We start from the raw sequence: 17,525 nt of genomic DNA, 5'->3' as shown, positions 1-17,525 counted from the left end.
TGACTTTCCAGGCTTTTTTTTTACTTTTTTACCTTCCAGGCTTCCTTTCACAGGAAGGTTTGAAGGATACAGTCCACACAATGTGGGAGCCAAGAAAGAGGTAAGGGTGGAATCCAGCTCAGGAAGGCAGTGAAGGGGATTCCCAAACAGATGCCTCTGAACAGGGATTGGAAAGCAACCAGTGTCGGTTAGAGCAAGAGGATGTCTCTGGGAGAAGAAAGTCACTAACAGGAGTCCCAGCTTGTTTGACTGCATTGAAAGAAGCTGGCGGACTCAGCCAGAGTTTGCTGATAAAAGTCCTGATTGGTATGTAGAAAACTAAGCAAATGGGAAAAAAAGGCAATTAACTCCAAAAAAAATTTTTTTAAAGCAAGAATATAAAAACATGGTGTACCAATGCATCAACCGTGAAATGTATTAGCATATTAGCTTTGTAAATTCTGAATATTTTTCCAAAATTTTTGTTAATATTTTATTCGGAAGATGAGTGGGGAGGTACACTGTGTATGTTTGCTGATGAGGGGCAGATATAAGAGCTAAATCCATCTTTTCCATAAGAAGGCATAAAGTAATAATATCTGAAAGAGAAATAAGTAATGGGATAATAATATTTATAAATATTAAACAACTATAAAAAATCAGATAAAAGAAGTTGCCTCTAAGGAGCAGAAATCAGGGGTGGGGTTCATTACAGTTCATTTTAAATTATGTACACAATAAAATTTGTGGGGGGAAACATGACGTTCAGGGGTAAGATGGGACCTGGTGACACAGAGCCACACAGACATATGTTCCTGGTTGGGGTCCTGGAAGGTTGGTGGTACTGTTTGTGGTGATAGGGGTACAGGAAGAAGGACAAATCTGGAAAGTGGTTCTCCCTGCCTCTGCTGCTCCATCCTCTGTGGGTAGGAAGAGAGAGTTGTGAATTAGAAAAAACTTTATTTTCTAGTGTCACTGTGTCAATACAAGATAACTAAATAGGTCTAATAGGGAGAGGGGTATTTGTCAGGAGCTGTGGGAACGAACATCAACTTCTTCCAAGTGAAGGAGTTTGTAATACCAGCTGGGAGAAGAAAAGAAACCACATTTAAGGGGTGGATGGAGCTCTGAAATACTAGAGAAGTTGTCCCAAGTATTTTTGATAACTTATCCCCATAAGTTAAAAGAACACCCTTCCTCTCTGAAATGTCTTTATTTACATATTGTATGCAAAACTATATATACTATAAAACAGGTAAATGAATATTTTAGGGGATAAGATAGATGAGGATGTTAAAATGACTTGCTAAATGCAGTGACTTTATAGTGTCATTATGACTTCATAGTTAACATTACCTAATATTTTAGGTACAAAGTATACACTTAGGGCCAGGTTCATCGCTTAAGAACCATAGATTTAGCCAGTATTATAAATAGGTTTCTAGATAAATCTGTTTCTTTTTTCCAACTTCTTTTTGCATTGGATTTGCCTTTCATCTTTTTTAAACTTATGCCCGACAAAGTTTACCTAAGGAGAATATTAACATTCCTGTTTTGTTTATGTTAATTTAGGCCTACAGTAGTTTTACACCAAGTCTCATTTTTTGCAGGAATTGTTATGCCCCTTGTCCACTTTGTGAGGGTCAACTAAACTGGAGCACATACTTTAACAATGCTTAAATGGGCCTTTATAAACCTTAAGTGGCAGGAATGTGCTGAATACCAGTGAGGCTACCATCAACTCAACTTTGGGAACTTGCTCCCTTCCCCCGGGATACCTTGCACACCAAAGTGAAACACAGGCATCTGGTATTCTGACCAAGTGAGGGCATCTTAGGTATGATAGATAATAATCCATATATTAAACTTATAAATCCTAACTTCTCTCTTTGCTAGGTTAATACAATTAGAGCCCTAAGCCTTTGTTCTCACATATCAATGAGTGATCTTGTATACCCCTTGTGTGCACACACCCCACTTCAGAGACCACTACAGTAGAAAACAATCTTTCATGTCTCTTGTTGAGTAGGGTCAGGGTCATGCAAATTGAAGAGCAGTAGTAGCCTGGGTTGGTGAGCTTATTTGCAAAGCAGATGGTATTAATGGGAACAAGGTACCCATCATTGAAGCTGGTATGTGTGGTTTACTGAGGCAAAAGTCAGGAGCTTTTACAGTTCTTATAGGGAGTTATGACTCCAGGGAGGTTAAGAATTGCTGTTAACTTGTTCTTTTTTTTTTTTTTAGCTTTTTTCAAAACCTCAAGCCTCAACTCTTTTAACTATTGTTAAGGCTGGAATTGCCATTGGTCATATGACAGCCTTAAAATTAGCTGATGTCACACAGTACTGATTATATGAGGAAAGAGGAAGTTTTCCTACTAACTGACAGTATCTTAGATGTGCTTTCTCAGCCTCTCACCACATTATGAGATCTTGGCTTCTAAGTTCTGTTTAAATCCTGTACTAAGGCCTGAATTATTAAGTTTATACAAATCCAGATTGTGCATTTCCTATAGTTGAGTGAAACATAAATAACTTGTGAGTCATATTCTTATTTATTTTGAGCAACTTCAATTGCATGACCTCCCTACAGTTGATGGATCAGTGTAATTTAGGTCTTCACTGATTTCTATTTCTTAACTGTTTTTGTACTGTAGCCACTTTCACTTCCCTGAGTTGTGTTACAAGTTAGCAGATATCTGTCCTTTTCTAAGCCTGTTGATGATTTTCATCATTTGTGAAAGAACTTGCAGTATTTCTCCTGTTGACCCAATCCTTGCTTATAAAGTTGTGACTGCAGCTTTCCAGCCTCATGTACCAAACATCCAGCCCAGTGTTCAGCACTGGAGGGTGTTGGTTAAGTATGTATCAAATGCAGGAAATTTTAGTTCTGGAATATTGTCCTCTCTCTCTCTTTTTTCCTTTTCACCTTGCACTACATTTTTTTTTTTGCACCATTTTACTTTTGTTATAGGAATAAGATGTCTGGTTGTGTGTGTGTTAAATACCCTTCACCCACCAGGGAACTAGGTCAAATCTACGTATTGGGAAGAGGGAGCAAGAAAGAGCCCTCAGAAAAGTAAGGTTTAGAAAGCTTATACATTTATATTTTCCTTGAACCAAAATATCATTACCTTTTTTTCCAAACTTTCGATCTTATTTTTAAACTTGTTAGTTATTGAAAAACAGCCATCTCATCATGTAACTTTATTATTTACATTAGCTTTTTCTGTATTTCTATCACCAGTTGATCTCACTTAGCTAGTACCAGCCTATATTTCACCTACATAGTGACTCCCGTTCACTGAAGAGGGAAAGTTTTTCATGCTAGCTTTTTCATTTCTCTTGTTATCCTTCACAGTGCTAGAAATATTGCAATTTATCCGTAAATATTTAAATGAAAAACTTCTGAAAGGATACAGTTCTATAAACGATTTTGCATAAGTGATCCTGATGTTCATTATTTGCCACTTTGTTTTTTTTTTGCCTGAAGTGTATCTTAATAAGTTTTTTTAGGGTAATGTTGGCATCAGTTACCCATTTCTTGAACATTTAGGGGCCATATGAATTACAAAAGGTTAATGGATTCTTTGTGGCCATATATATTCAAGGACACCAGCAGCTGGAAGAATCATTTGAAGTCCCTTGAAGCAGCTGGGCTGCATCAGGTGCTCCCTTCTGTTTCCAGAGCACTCAGTGCGTACCTCAGGCACAGCACGTAACACGTTTTACTATACTTTTTATCTGTTCACATCTCCCCCTTCCACTAGACTGAACTCGGGGAAGGCAGGGAAATGTCTCTGGCAGAGCTTGGATCAAAAGATGTCCACTATTTGACCTAATTCCTTGTGTTTCACACCACTGTTTCTGAGAAAACCATCTCCTCTTTTCTTCTCTGGGGTGTGTGTGGGGAGGAGTTTCCTGACCTCACTCTACAGGTTCTACCACAACTTTTCCGATGCCCTTTTCATTTCATTAAGTCAAAAGATATTGGGAATCATCAGGATGAATACAATAGCGACATCAATTCACTAATGTGACGGTGGGTAGCTCTTCAGTTCAGTAGTGCTCAAACATGCCCCTGCAGGCTTCTACTGGCCTATTCTCAGGGGTCTGAAAGTTCATGCTGGAGGATGTTGCTCTCAGGCCCAGTTAATGAAATCAGATAGGGAAGAGCAAGGGGGCTCCGTTTTAAACTGAACCTCCATCTTGGGGCTTCAAAGGGTAAAATTAAAACAAAGAATTCCATTAACCAACCATATGACTAACAGTCAATTAACCGTATCTGAAACTAGAGAAAACAATCCCAAGAATCGCTAACCAGTCCTTGTTTACACTAGGAACATTACCTTGGGAAAGGAAGAAGAATTATAAAATTCTTTTGTGTTAAGCTTATTCTATAGAAACATCAAAAAGGAGGCCCTGAGCATATTTTGGGAAAGCCAGTGAATCAGCATCTTCTGTCCATGGAGTGGACATGAGAAAGCAACTGATGTAGGTAACATAAGGAAATAATTCATCAATGCCCTTCCTCCCCAAACCCTTTTACAACTGCTTTTGTGAGCCCTTCTGTCGGCTCCTTTGTATATAAGCTGTCTCTAATAAACTCTGCCTGCTTTCTTTAGAGGCCAGTGTCCATTTCTATAACACTGAAACTCAAGAACCTGGTCGTTGGGGGCCAGTAACAGGTCTGAAGAGCCAGGTAGGTGACGTGGCTCTGCCAGGTAGCTCAGTTCCTCCTTTCTAGGGATTTTCATTGATGCCTTGGAGCACCCTGGCCCAGAGGGGTGCTGCCTGGATGCTGCAGGACTAGTGGCCACCTGGATTCTTTTGTCCCTGCACAACGGGTGTCCCTTCTGCTCCAGAGGTCCAAGACAGGGCAGGTGGATTTATTAGCTAATTTTAGCCCTATTCTATTCTTCCTTCCTTCGTTATTGGTAAATGCCTGTGAGAGGCCAGCTGGACATGCAAGAGGGAGGACTGAAGCCTTCACAGCTGTGGTGAGCGAGGGGAACCAGACACAGCAGGATTGACTCCCCCTGTGTCCCAAGAGTGCGGCCTTGAGAATGCCTACTTGCAGGAACTGGCTCAGAGCCAGCCCAAGCCTAACACCCCTGGCTGCCAGATGCACCTGCGGCTAACCCACTTGTGAATCCCGAGAGTAAATGTGCATGCTACTTTCTCCTGACTTTATGTTTTTGCTTTTTTCTTTATGCACCCTCCCTGCTGCCCCCAGGTGGCTATGAGACAATCACAGCCGAACTCCCCTTAGCCATTAAAGGCATGTTCTGTCATAAATCTTATCATGTCCTTCTAATGTAAACATGGCCTCACCATTGCCTGAGACTGAAAGAATAAAAATGGAAAAAGAGTCCTTTTTAAACAAATGGCTTTAGAAGCGCCTTTGCCCAAAATCTAGCCCTTAGGCATCTTCACACATATTAGTACCCAGGAAATCTTTGTTTGCATCTGTTTGTGTGTTTGTCTATGTACATGTTCTTGTGTTATAAATGGGTTTACCTCTGGATGGCATTGCTAAAATTAATTGATTAGAAGACAAGCATTGTAAGAACTGGGCAATTCCAAACTGGCAAATTCTGATAGAAACTAACCCAAATATTTTTCATGTTCATGTGATCTGGGAAAGATATTAGGTATTAATGCTAATTTAAGTTTGGTTTAATTAAAATAGCTATGTCTTAAGATTAACATTAGAATTAAAACATTCATTCTGCCTAGGTTTACCTAAAGTCCTGTAAGTTGACATTACCCGTTAAACTTTTTTTTGGAAAAAGGGCTTGGGAGAATGGCTGACTTTGTCTAATGTCTAATGAAGTTTTTGTGGGTAATGTAGGCATGGTAGTTGAGAACAAATAAACTAAATAGGTGTAGTAGGTGAACTTTTTAGTAACAATAACTTAGTATTATAGTATGAGTATCTAAAAATAGCTTGAGAATGTTGTTGGTAACCTGAAAAGTTTTGCTAAGTGACAGTTTAGTTACTAAATATTTTATCAGTAAGATAAAATAATGAAACATTAATTATTGAATGTAGGTTTATCTACTTTTGGCTTTCTTATTTCAGAGAAAATAAGGACAAATTTGGGTCTGTTACTGAATATGCTTTGTACTTACTGAAATATTGTACTGTAAAGAAGCACATTTTCTTAGAAATTATGAAATGTATTCATAAATTTGCCAGTCTAAAAACACTGGTGTAACAAACAGTTCACAATTGCTTGCTACTTAGTTTTTGCTAACAATTAAGGTCTCTAAAAATTAAGAATTTTAATAGATGGAATTAAAACCACTAGAAATAAGGGAAGTATCTCTGTATGCGAGAAAAGTAAGATGAGTGTTTTTGGTAAAGAATGGTAATGCATTTTATTAAAAGGGAAAAAGAAAGGTGAGAGGCTGATTATTTAAAGAAGAAAGACTTAGGACAACATCTGAATGTAAAAAAGTTGTAAAAGGTTTGTGGAAAAGGAATTTAATGTGGTTATGCTGTTTGTGATTGAGGTAAATAAAGCTTAATATCAAGTGCATCACGACATTAGAATTTTGTTTTCTCTGTTAAAAGGACAAAGTCTTTCTTGAACTATTGGTCTGCTGTTAATATCAAGAGATTGTTAAGGGTTTTACTTATTGTTTTGTCAGAATAATGTCTTGTGCACATGTTGTCTTAATCAGGTCTTTGATTACTTAAGAAAACTGAATCTTAATATTAAAAGAGCTAAATCTTGCTAACAACCATGTAACCTACATGGCCTTTAGAATCTTTTACTGTCACTTTGACTGAATGGATAACTAGGTGTCGTTTCATGATAGTCTGTTTCTCCTCCTGGATGCTGAGCATCTGAAGTTCAGGGAACCTATTCAGCTGAGTGTCCCAAACACTGCATGGCTGCTCAGCTCAGCAAGTATTTAGTAAGTTGGTCAGATCAATTCAAGAGGTAAATAGAACATTATTAACAACTCAGTGTAAGTCTTAAATGGTCTTAAAATAATCTTTAAAGTAGTTTTTCCCTTTTGGACTTCTTTTAAACTTGTTAGTCAAGGTAGATAACATAGACTGAAAGTCAGTATTAAAATATGCCATTTAGGTATTTCAGGTGAAAGATCCCCAAGAATGACCCCCAATGAAACAACTTCCCTAGAAATGAGTAGCTTGAATGATTGGCTGAACTTAATAGAATTTATTCATTAAACTTAACCATCAAGATACTTCCTGTTGTGAGAAACAGAAAGCTAACTCAAACTGGCTTAAGCCCCAAAGGGTCTTTATTTGCTCAAATTGAAATTCTTGGGGTAAATGGCTTCAGGCTCAGTTGGATCCAGGAACTCAAACATTGTCACTAGACTTATTCTTTTCTCTGTTCTTCTGTGTCAGTTCCACTCCAGCAGGCTGTCCTGTGATGATGAGATGACTTCCAGGAACTCCAGACTCAGCCTATGCTTTAAGTCTGTGATCTCCCAATTTTGTTGATTATGTATCCAACATACATGTTAAGCATGTATACCCAATGTGTGTATATTTATTTATAAATTATATGCTACTATATACCACTGTTATTCTCTTTATTAATTATTCATATAGTTCAGTTGTTTTTAAAGTAAAGAATAAAATAGAAGAATTTTCTATACTCCTAATGGATAGTTTTGCATACCCCAATTTGGATGCTACTTAGTGGAAGGCCCACATCTCTCCCATCATTTATAATCACAGTCCTGTGACCCCATCTCAGTGGTTCTTTTTGGGCCACCTTGACTCATATGTCCATTTCTGAGTTGAGAGCCCTTGAAATAGTAAAAGAAAATTTTGCTCATACAACTTGATATGAGTATCTGACTAGGCATAAATAAAGGAAATGCTACTTTAACTTTTTAAAGTATTTCTATTTTGGGATCTTGTAATTATTGATATATTATCCAAAAGGGGGGGAACATAATCCTTCTTTCAGTTTAGAGTTATAGAACAGATTGTCTATTTCCATAACAATTGAATTATATTAGCCTATACTAAATTTCTGTGATTTCATACTTGGAGTATCATGAAAGTATCCCTTCTAGTTTTTGTTAGTACTCCAGTGACAAGTGAGTGCTATATGTTAAGATATAGGAATTGGCAAGTCTTGCAAATTAAATCCTATTCTTAACAATTTTTTGAGAATGGCCATTTTGAACAAGATGAATAGCTATGTGTGTGCAAAGGCACATGATAGAGGGTCCTGAATAATTTTCAGATTTCTGAAGAGAAAAGGAGTTCCCTGACTGGAAAGTTTACTTGTAAGAATGGGTAGAACATATGAACAGAAAGTATTATTTAGGAGTTTTCTGATGAACAGGCTCTTTTGTATACTTAAAAATTGATCTTTTGTGGCAGAAATACAATGGCTCATCTTGATTCTGAGGCGAAAGAAGAGTGTCTGAGGAAAGACCTGAAGTTTTACTTCATGAACCCTTGTGAAAAATACCGAGCCAGACACCAGATTCCATGGAAACTAGGTTTGCAGATTTTGAAAATTGTTATGGTCACGACACAGGTAATTTATATTATCTGTTCACTTGTTTTTTTCCTTACCCCAAGATGAAACTATTTTCACGTGTTCTGTCACTTGACCTTTGTCTAAGAAGTCCATATTCAAGTTCATTAAACTGTAAAACTGTGTTGACTCTGGAGGGTGGGTAGTAGGTTGAAATTCAGATTAGATGACCACCTTGTTTTAGTAAAGGATTATGAGGTCATCTCTTCACAGGTTCTGTAAATAACAGATAAAAAGAAGATCTGTATGGGCTGGTGGGGGTGGTTCTATATCTGAACAAGGCACATAGGCTGGCGAAGACTTCTCAATTCAAAGTGATTTGTGTTCTTAAAATGTCTCATCTAAAAAAAATGTCTCATCTTTACTCAGATACACCTTATTTAAACAGACTTTGGAATCTGCAGGTTTTACTGTTTTGATGTTAGGCTTACATGAAATACTGTTTCCCTTTCATCAGTAGCTGATTGCTCTATTCAGATACTCACCCACTGACACTATCAAGGGCATATGAAGACTACATTGGGACCTTTTGTTTAAGTTCATACTGCTGAGCATTTTATCACCAGTATTACAGCCATCAGAGCTGTCATCTACTTTTGAGGCTAGTACTGAATCAGTTTCGTTGAGGCTTCTCTAAAGGTAACTACATCTGAAATGCATGCCCTTTTAAAAACACTACTGATTTGGGATATTTGGCTCCTATGGCAGATAACCACTCTGTTATTAATGTAAAAGGGTTTGTAAAGATGTTATTTTGGGGACACAAGAATAAATACCTTTCTCAAAAGACCTCCATATAGTTTTAGAAATGAGAGGAGATCCCTGCCCTAATTGATATTGTATCTTTATTCTGTAGTCATGCAGAGGTCTTCTCATTGTATGACATGCTGTACCATCTCTTCACGTTTCAGGGTAACCAAGTTACTTAAAGTGAAGCAGCAAGGTTGAGAGGCAGGGCCACTGTTAAATGTGTATGCTTAGTTTTTTCCTTAAAAATTTTTTTTCCATGTTAATTCTTGGCTTAGGAATTATAATTTTGGCTCCCTATAAAGTAGGTGCATTGTTAGTATCACTTGGAAGGAGGAGAAATAATGTCCCCTTTTATCACTGGTCAATTTTAGTTGTTTTCCAATTTCTTTTCTTGCTAAACTAGCTTTCATTTCAACTTTTTGATCTATCAATGTTACTCAGACTCTAACTTTGACTTCCTTCTTTGTCCTGGTATCTACTAAATGCCACGGATTCTTCCTTCAAAGGTGCATCTGCTTAGGTTTTACCTTACTGACTATCTTCTCTCTGGCACAGACTCTTAATAGCTAGTTAAAAATATGCACAAAGCACCTCATATGCTGTGTGTTCTGTTGGTAACACAGAGGTGACACATCACAGCTGCTGACAGCCGACACGTGGCAACTCTTGCCATGCAGCAGGCCCTGGGAGCGCGTATGTGTGTTAACTCATTTCCTCCTCACTGCAACCCTGGGAGGTGGGTTCAGTTATCGCTCCTCTTTCACGGACGGGGAAACTAGGCCAAACAATTTGGAATTTGCTTATGGCCATTCACTTAGTAAGTGGCCGAGCCAGGATTTGAGCCCCAGCCATGTGACTCTAGAGGCCACACGCTTATTCTATCCCAGATAGGGGTCCTGTCCTCATGGTCTGCAAGCTAGGAATACAGATTAATTAACTAGGCTGCTTCTCATCTTCATCTGATGCCTGCCTTTCTTCTCTACAGACATACCATCCCATTCAATGCCAATATCAGATCAATTCTTAGAATGTCTTCATTGTGTCACTCTCCTGCTCAGAAACTTCTGTAGAGCCCGGTTTTCCACAAAAGAAAATAGTGACCCTGTAGCCTGGCATTCACAGATTTCCATAATCTCCTTTAATTTGCCTTTCCAACAGGTTTGTCTCTACTGTTTCCTCTCCAAATCTCAGCCAGACAGACCCACCTAACGATCCTCATCCCTGCCCTGTTTGTTCCTTCAAGTCCAGAGTGCCTCTTTTCCTCCCCGACATCTGGCAGGAGCCGTCTGAAGTCCTTCCCCACCACCAGCCTTGCCTGACCACTCAAAATGGCTTAGCTGAGTCTTCCAGAACCCCTTGCCATCTACATCACTAATTTCACTTGCAATAGATTATTTCTGGGAATTGATCATGTACTTTTTGTGTCGATGTACCTTGTCATGCCTGTCAGGAGTCATTGAATGCTTGCTCCTTTGTAGGACCATTTTAATAAGTTTTGCTACTTGGATGATATCTAGTGGGAACAGATTTCTCAAATACCTTTTCTTCCTTCAAATCCCACTTTTCCTTCCTCCTCTTACTCTGTTTCCATCCTCAAGTCTGGTGGGATGGGTGACATTTTATCAGAGTTCAGAAAGAAACTTTTTAAAAGACATTCCTACTCTTCATTCTGCAGTAATTTATAATCTTGAGAGGGGTGTCTACATTCTTTTGCTAGTTCTACTCTTTTCCCTCCATATTCTCTGTATATTATTAGAGTGGTATTTTGTTTTTACCTGGTACAGAATATTTTTTTCCTACACTGATTTCTTAATCAGGTCTTAAATTCAATCTTTGCCAGGCTGCACTTAACGTAATTATTTTTCTGTCTCCGCAAATCTTAAGATCTACTCAGTGGGCTCAGATGTATTTTTCTGTCAACTCCTCTTTAAAAATAACATCATTTAGCCAATGCCATCATCTCCTGACTCTTGCTCTGTAACAGTGCTTGTTTCTGCCATCACAAGAACGGGACTTCCTGATCTCCTTCCCAAGATTTCTCTCCTCTACTGAGAGCTGCTTTGACAATCCCAACCTGACCTGGTATTAAGCTTACATGTGGCTCTTAGCTTGGTCTATAAGCAGTAGTTCTAGGAGGAAATTTATTTTCCTAATGCCACATGAGGGTGGTTCCAAGCAGAGATTATACCTCCATGTTCTCTCATTTCTAAAATTGAGTAGGTGAACTTTGAATTTAAATAAGGTAGTAGCTTAAAATAGCAGCAAATGTTGTGCCACTTTCTTACTCAAGTTATCCATTCCCTATTCAGATTATTTTTTGGTTTGTTTAGCTGAACTATGCATGCAGGAGGAATGGGTCTAAAATCCCTACTTCTAGAGTTACGTTGGCAGCATTTCAGCATGAGAGTTAGTGTGGCAAAGTAGTCTGGAGAATAAATAGGCCTGTTTAGGTCTCTGCTCTAACACCTGCTAGCTGTTCCAACCTGGAAAGTTTACTTGACTTAAGGTTGTACATGTACAAAATTGAAGTATATTCAACAGATTCAGTATTTGACTCTGATGTTGTCTTGGGCATTATTCTAGTTCCTGAGTATAGAGCAGTGGGGAAAAAGAAAAAAAATCCCTGTCCTTGTGGAGCCCAGTGTACTAGCTCCCTCCCAGGGTGCTGGGGAATTAAGTGGAAAATAAAAATAAAAATTTTAGGTACAGTGCTTGGCACTCAGTAAATGAGTTGTCCAGTACTATGCAATGTTGATCTTGCCCACATTGTATCCTTGCTTGGCCAGAGTAAGCATTTAGCAAACTTTGATTGAGGAACTTAATTCATATGTGTATATAACTGTTTTTCACCTACGTATCAGTATTTAATAAAATCTTCAAACAGTCATGTGTGTATTGGTTCCCCTGGCTTACTTACTTAGTTTCAAAAAGCAACATGACCTTTTCTGCATCTTATCCAGACACTATTGGCAGATATCACATGCTTGGAGGAAACTTTAGCCTTCTGTTGCTTGATTTCTAGCACAGGCTGGATGATATGAGACTTCTTATCTGATATTTTCCTTAGAATAGCTGGGTTTTAGCAATTGCTCAATGTTTTGACATGGTATTTGAGGAATGTGACCTGGAGAGGCTTAGATGCTAAAGAATATCATCGAATATATATTCTCAAATGATATTTGCAACTCTGGAAAGCTAATACCTGAATTCTTTTCTATGAGAAGAGTGCCAAAGGCAAATTTTTCAACAGGAGGAAATTCTGTAGCACAATGAAAATACCTTTGGATTTAGAACTGGTTTCCATTCTAACTGGTGACTTAGGGTAATTTAATAAGTCTGAGTCTCAGTTTCCACATATGTGAAATGGGGATAACTATAGTAACAGTTTCATAGGGTTGTTGTGTTAGTAGATGAGATAATGCATGGAAAGCAGTACAGTGCCAGAAATATAATTGCTGGAAAATGGTAGCTAATATTTTTAATTATTCAGCCTTATTAAAAAGTTAGACAAAATTTAAAAACTAAAAAATATAAATCATTTTAAAAGTAAGTTTACATATGCAAATTCATATCTATTTCATCTGAAAGCTTAGTAGTTGATGGCTTATTTAATGCATGCAGTGTATCACATTGGACCGTGGAATGACGGCAAATAACAGAACTGTCACAGTCATTCGACTGAACTTGCTGATTTCACACATGATGAAACAGAGTTCCAGATTGTTTTGGTGGCTTAGTGGGGTGAAGATTTGGGGCAAATTTTCTGGACTGTCATTGTCGTATAAGAAGATAAATGGAAGATAAAGTAGGTAGATGGGGGGAGGGTGTGTGGGACAAAGCTTAGAGAAGTTTGACTTCTACCACTGTGTGTGCGTGTCTGTGTGTGTGAGAGAGAGTGTATGTGTGTAAGAGAGTGCATGTAGCAGAGCACTGCGAGTGTGTCAGAAAGTGTGTGAGAGAGAGAAAGAAAGAGAATGAGGTTGTATGTATAACTGTGTGTGTAATTTCTTGAGTGTTTTTGGGTAAACTTTAGTGCCTGTTGATTTTCCCCACTTAATGGATTCCAAGAAGAACTTTAGGATAGAAAGAATACGTTCACTCCTGGTGATAAGAGCCCTTGCTGCCTAACTCTGTGCTAGGATACAGTGTAAGGGAGAAAAGGCCAGAGTTTTATCCCGGGAAGGTGGTTGACTGCTCACAGTGAATAGGTTTGACATAATCTGAGTAGAGTGTGCCCTGCTCTTTCTGGTGCTTTAGATCTTGGAGTCAGGAGTTCTTAAATCTCATACGAGTTCTTGCAGAGCTAGAGAATTGAATTTCTTTGGTGGTTACCTCTTATTCGGAATATGTATTATATAGGCGACTTTTCAAACACATTCTTAAAAGCCACATGAAAACCATAGTTGTGATTTTAAAAAATACTTATTCTTGCAAAACACGGATTATTGCTTTATTAAATACATCAATTTTTAAAACAATTTGAAATCCAAGTATATGAAAATGGATTCATACTTAACTGATCTGGTTTCCTCCTTCTTCTTCCCTTTCATCGAAGGCCAGTAAGGTTGTCAGTCATTGGGAGTAGTAATTTCTTATGATTTTATGCTATTTTGAATTGCTGCTGTTGCTTAATGAGGTTATTCTTCTTTGGGACTTGTGTTTGACTTTGATGGGATTAGTAAAAACCAAACCAGTGAGATTTTTCTTGCTGATGTTTTTAGGTGAGGGACAATGATAAGAAGAAAGCATTTGCTTCCCCCAGCGAATGTAGAATTCATATATCTCTGTTTGATTTTATTTTCTAGCTTGTTTGTTTTGGATTAAGTAACCAGCTGGTGGTTGCTTTCAAAGAAGAAAACACTCTTGCTTTTAAGCACGTGTTTTTGAAAGGATATCCTGGCATAGATGAAGATGATTACAGTTGCAGTGTATACACTGAAAAGGATACCTATGAGAGCATCTTTTTTGCAATCAATCAGGTAAGTATTTTGTTGTAAATGACCTGTCCTTTAAGAATATATGGATACTGGACATTGTTTTAGCAAAAAAATATGTAAGTATAGTAATACATTCTAATTTAAATTTTGCATAGTCTGCCAAAAAATGTTTACTGTTATTTCTGTAGCAACACTTCCACTCAAAAGTTTTTGCCTGTTTAAAATGTTTTCTTTAAAATTTATATTTCTTGTTTGTCTCTTCGCACCCAATACTTTCAGGAGATGACTGCTCCAAATTAAACAGCCAAGAGTAGATTTAGAATCTCAGAAGGGTTGATGAATGAGCTACCAAATTGAAGATTCTAGGGCCTCAATTTTGATGTCTTAGCATTAATAAGCCTAGCGGAATCTTAAGAATATGGAGTAGAGTATATGTAGTTGTATCTAGGTAGATACTGAGAACCCAGATTGGTAGACCTGGAGAAAGTATTTAGGGGAGAGAAATTTTTCTTTTTTCTTCTTCATTCATTCAATAAATAATTTGGGTACCTAGTATGTGTCAGGTACTGTTTTAGACATGGGAGATACAGCATAAATAAAACAGACACAAAGCCTGTCTTTATAGAACTTAATTCTAGAGGGGAGAGCCAGACAAATGAAAGGAAGTGAAATGAGTAGTACTGACTGCTGGCTCCCTGTAAACACTGACAAAAAAAGTTGATAAGCAAAACTAAGCGTCCTGCTTACACCAGTAAGGGAAATACTACCTTGACCATTCTCAGTGGTAGCTTAGGCAAATGGGGAAAAGTCTGGGCATAGATTGTGAAGTCTTGTTTAAGGTGGGTCATTCAGTGTGAGGGGAGTTCAGTTAGGCTAAAGATTATGATATAGGATTGGTGGACACAGCAAGGTGAGCTGTGTTGGGTTGGGAGTGATTTCAAAGTCTTAGAGTTATTGAACTAAATCTCCAAATAGATGATATGTTTAAATGAGTTTTTTGGATGTTCCTGAAATTGGCAGTTCAGTTATTTGCAACTTTTATGTTTCTGGGCAAAACTTTCCTAGAATAATAGTCATAATAATGAAGGTGGGGGCTAGCAAAGCCCTGTTAGTGCTGGTGGGCACTCGGGGAAGTCTTGTTGATGTAGGCTACTGTAATTTAACGTAGGCTACTGTAAGTCATGCTAATGTCAGCTATGGGCTATGGGTGGCTTGGAGCTTCAGTGGCTTGTCAGATAGTGGTAACTGCTGTGGCATAAAGCAGGGCAGGAGATTGGGGGTGCCTAGGGGTGCCTATGCACTGGGGGTAGATGTTTGCAGTTCTCACTGTGTGGAAAGAGAGAGCCTCAGAGAGCTGGTAATATCTCAGGAGTCAAGACCTGAAGGAATGAACCCAGAAGACAGGTAACCTGGGGTTCTAGTCAGAGGGAACAGCAAAGGCTCCAGGCAAGAGCAGTGGGTTCTAGAACTGCGTGGAGGCCACTGTGGCTTTAGGAAGTGGGGGTGGAGCTGAGGGCCAGTCGCCTGCCATGAGGTCAGAGACATAGGCAGGGCCTCAGTTTTGGCTCTGAGTGACGTGGGATGTCTTTCGGCACTTTTACTTTAGTTTTGAGTTCAGTGAGGTGATGTGTTTCTGCCCAACTCAAGAAAGTTTCCTTATGGTATTTTGCTTTGGGGAATTCTAAAGGATTTGATATAAACAGTAAAAAACAAAACAAAACTGAAAGTGTACTCCAAGTTATAACTCTTAAAAGCTCATTAGTGTTTTTATTTAACTATTTTTAATAGTATCAGCATCTAATGGACATAACCCTGGGGATTCTTGGTTATGGAGAAAATGAAGACAATAGAATTGGCTTAAAAGTCTGTAAGCAGTATTACAAGAAAGAGACTGTCTTTCCTTCTGAGACACTGAATACTGACAGCAACATTGAAATAGGTATGCAGTGATAATTTCATTATGTGTCTTTATCTTCTGTGGTAAGAGCAAAAATGCCCTTGTGTGCTGGCAACCCAAATGGAACAACTTTGCTTTGTGACAGCTAACCTATTTGAGGCTTAAAATTTGCCTGCAAAGGGCATTGGCTCAGGAAACTGCAAGTCTACTGTGATAGGACCAGGGAGCCTTTGTGGATCTCTTTGGTGCAACTCAAGATTGTTGGTTTGGGGTAAAATCACAGGTGTTTCCTGTTTGTTTCAGTTTTTCCCTCCATGAGGCAGTGGCTAGGGTTTTCAAAAAGAAATGAGTCTGTATTTATTAAAGAAATAATGCATGTTAAAATGCTTGGCACTCTTGCTACTGTTACTCATTAACTATATTAGTGCTCCTCAAAGGTGAATTCTAATTAGCAACTCCTCTTCTATTTTGGGACATTGCTTGGAAAAAGTTAACATCTAACCAAGTAGAATAGTTTTGTGACATTGTGTTAAGAATTTAGAAACACACCCTGTATAAACATGAAATGTTTGAGTTAAGGCTCTGGGGGTTTTGGCATTCATTCAACAAACTTCCGCTGTATTCCTACCACACTAGGGCACTCCCTGTTTTACATACTGGTCTTGCAAAGATTAAATCAGTCATGGCTTCTCAAATAGCAGACAGTTCAGGAGTAGGAGTCCTAGTAGCAGTTTAAATTTGGAGTGATTTTATTAAAAAGAGAGCAGCACACAATTCATTTGACCATGTTTCTTATTATCCAGTTTTAAGGTGCCTTAGTAATGCAACAGAAGAAAACCCTATAAGAAAGAGATTCAGATTTTTCCACAGGTTGCCTGTTTAGATTAACTTCATGAGTAGATGTGTCCCAAGCTATGAACTCTGAAAGAACCCCATCAGGGGCCCACCTGGGTTGCTTTCGAAGACCATCTAGGCGTTAGTGGCTTGGTTCTGTGGCCAGCAGTCTTAGAATCTCACTTGTCTGATTGCCCTTTAGGCTGCTGCTATCCTGAGAACTTTCTCGTAGTGGGACTACAGGGGCTAATTCTGTTTTCCTCTGAATCTTTTCCTTGAGGCCGTCAGCCAAGCTCCTCCCCAGGGGTGGCTCCTCTAACAGTGATAGAAGTACTGGCTGCATGGAGCGGAAAGCTTGTTCAGTGACCCTCTGCTTCAAGGAAGCCACTGAGCACTTGTCCTCTTAAAAATGTGCCACTTAACTGGACGCATATGATAAGATTCTTTTCCAGTGATTCATATGCTGTTTTTCTCAATTGATTTTTCTTGGAAAATCAATGAAAGAAATGCGGCCAATGTCAATATCAGTGGCTAGGTAAGACAGACAGTGCTGGAAAGTAAGATTTATTCCCTGACCATTGGGTAT

The 17,525-nt window shown here is 38.5% G+C and overlaps 1 protein-coding gene across 10 annotated transcripts in view; it reads left to right on the top strand.

Annotated features, from left to right (window-relative positions):
* Positions 1–17,525, top strand: part of MCOLN2 (mucolipin TRP cation channel 2) — a 56,085-nt gene that overhangs the window by 9,021 nt on the left and 29,539 nt on the right. For 3 of the 10 annotated variants that reach the window (XM_036890239.2, XM_036890241.2, XM_036890240.2), the window contains exons 2-5: positions 7,369–7,503; positions 8,362–8,521; positions 14,077–14,250; positions 15,997–16,147. In XM_036890239.2, the coding sequence (XP_036746134.2) occupies positions 8,369–8,521; positions 14,077–14,250; positions 15,997–16,147 (478 nt within the window). In that variant the 5' untranslated portion in view covers positions 7,369–7,503; positions 8,362–8,368. Of the gene's footprint in view, positions 1–3,580; positions 3,697–4,255; positions 4,477–4,603; positions 4,681–7,368; positions 7,504–8,361; positions 8,522–14,076; positions 14,251–15,996; positions 16,148–17,525 lie in introns of those variants that run through there. The other 7 variants (XM_036890243.2, XM_036890244.2, XM_036890233.2 and 4 more) reach the window with 5 other exon arrangements.

The sequence above is a fragment of the Manis pentadactyla genome, chromosome 4 (genome assembly GCF_030020395.1).
Source record: "Manis pentadactyla isolate mManPen7 chromosome 4, mManPen7.hap1, whole genome shotgun sequence".
NCBI classification, from domain to species: domain Eukaryota; kingdom Metazoa; phylum Chordata; class Mammalia; order Pholidota; family Manidae; genus Manis; species Manis pentadactyla.
This window is presented reverse-complemented; position numbering and strand designations above follow the sequence as displayed.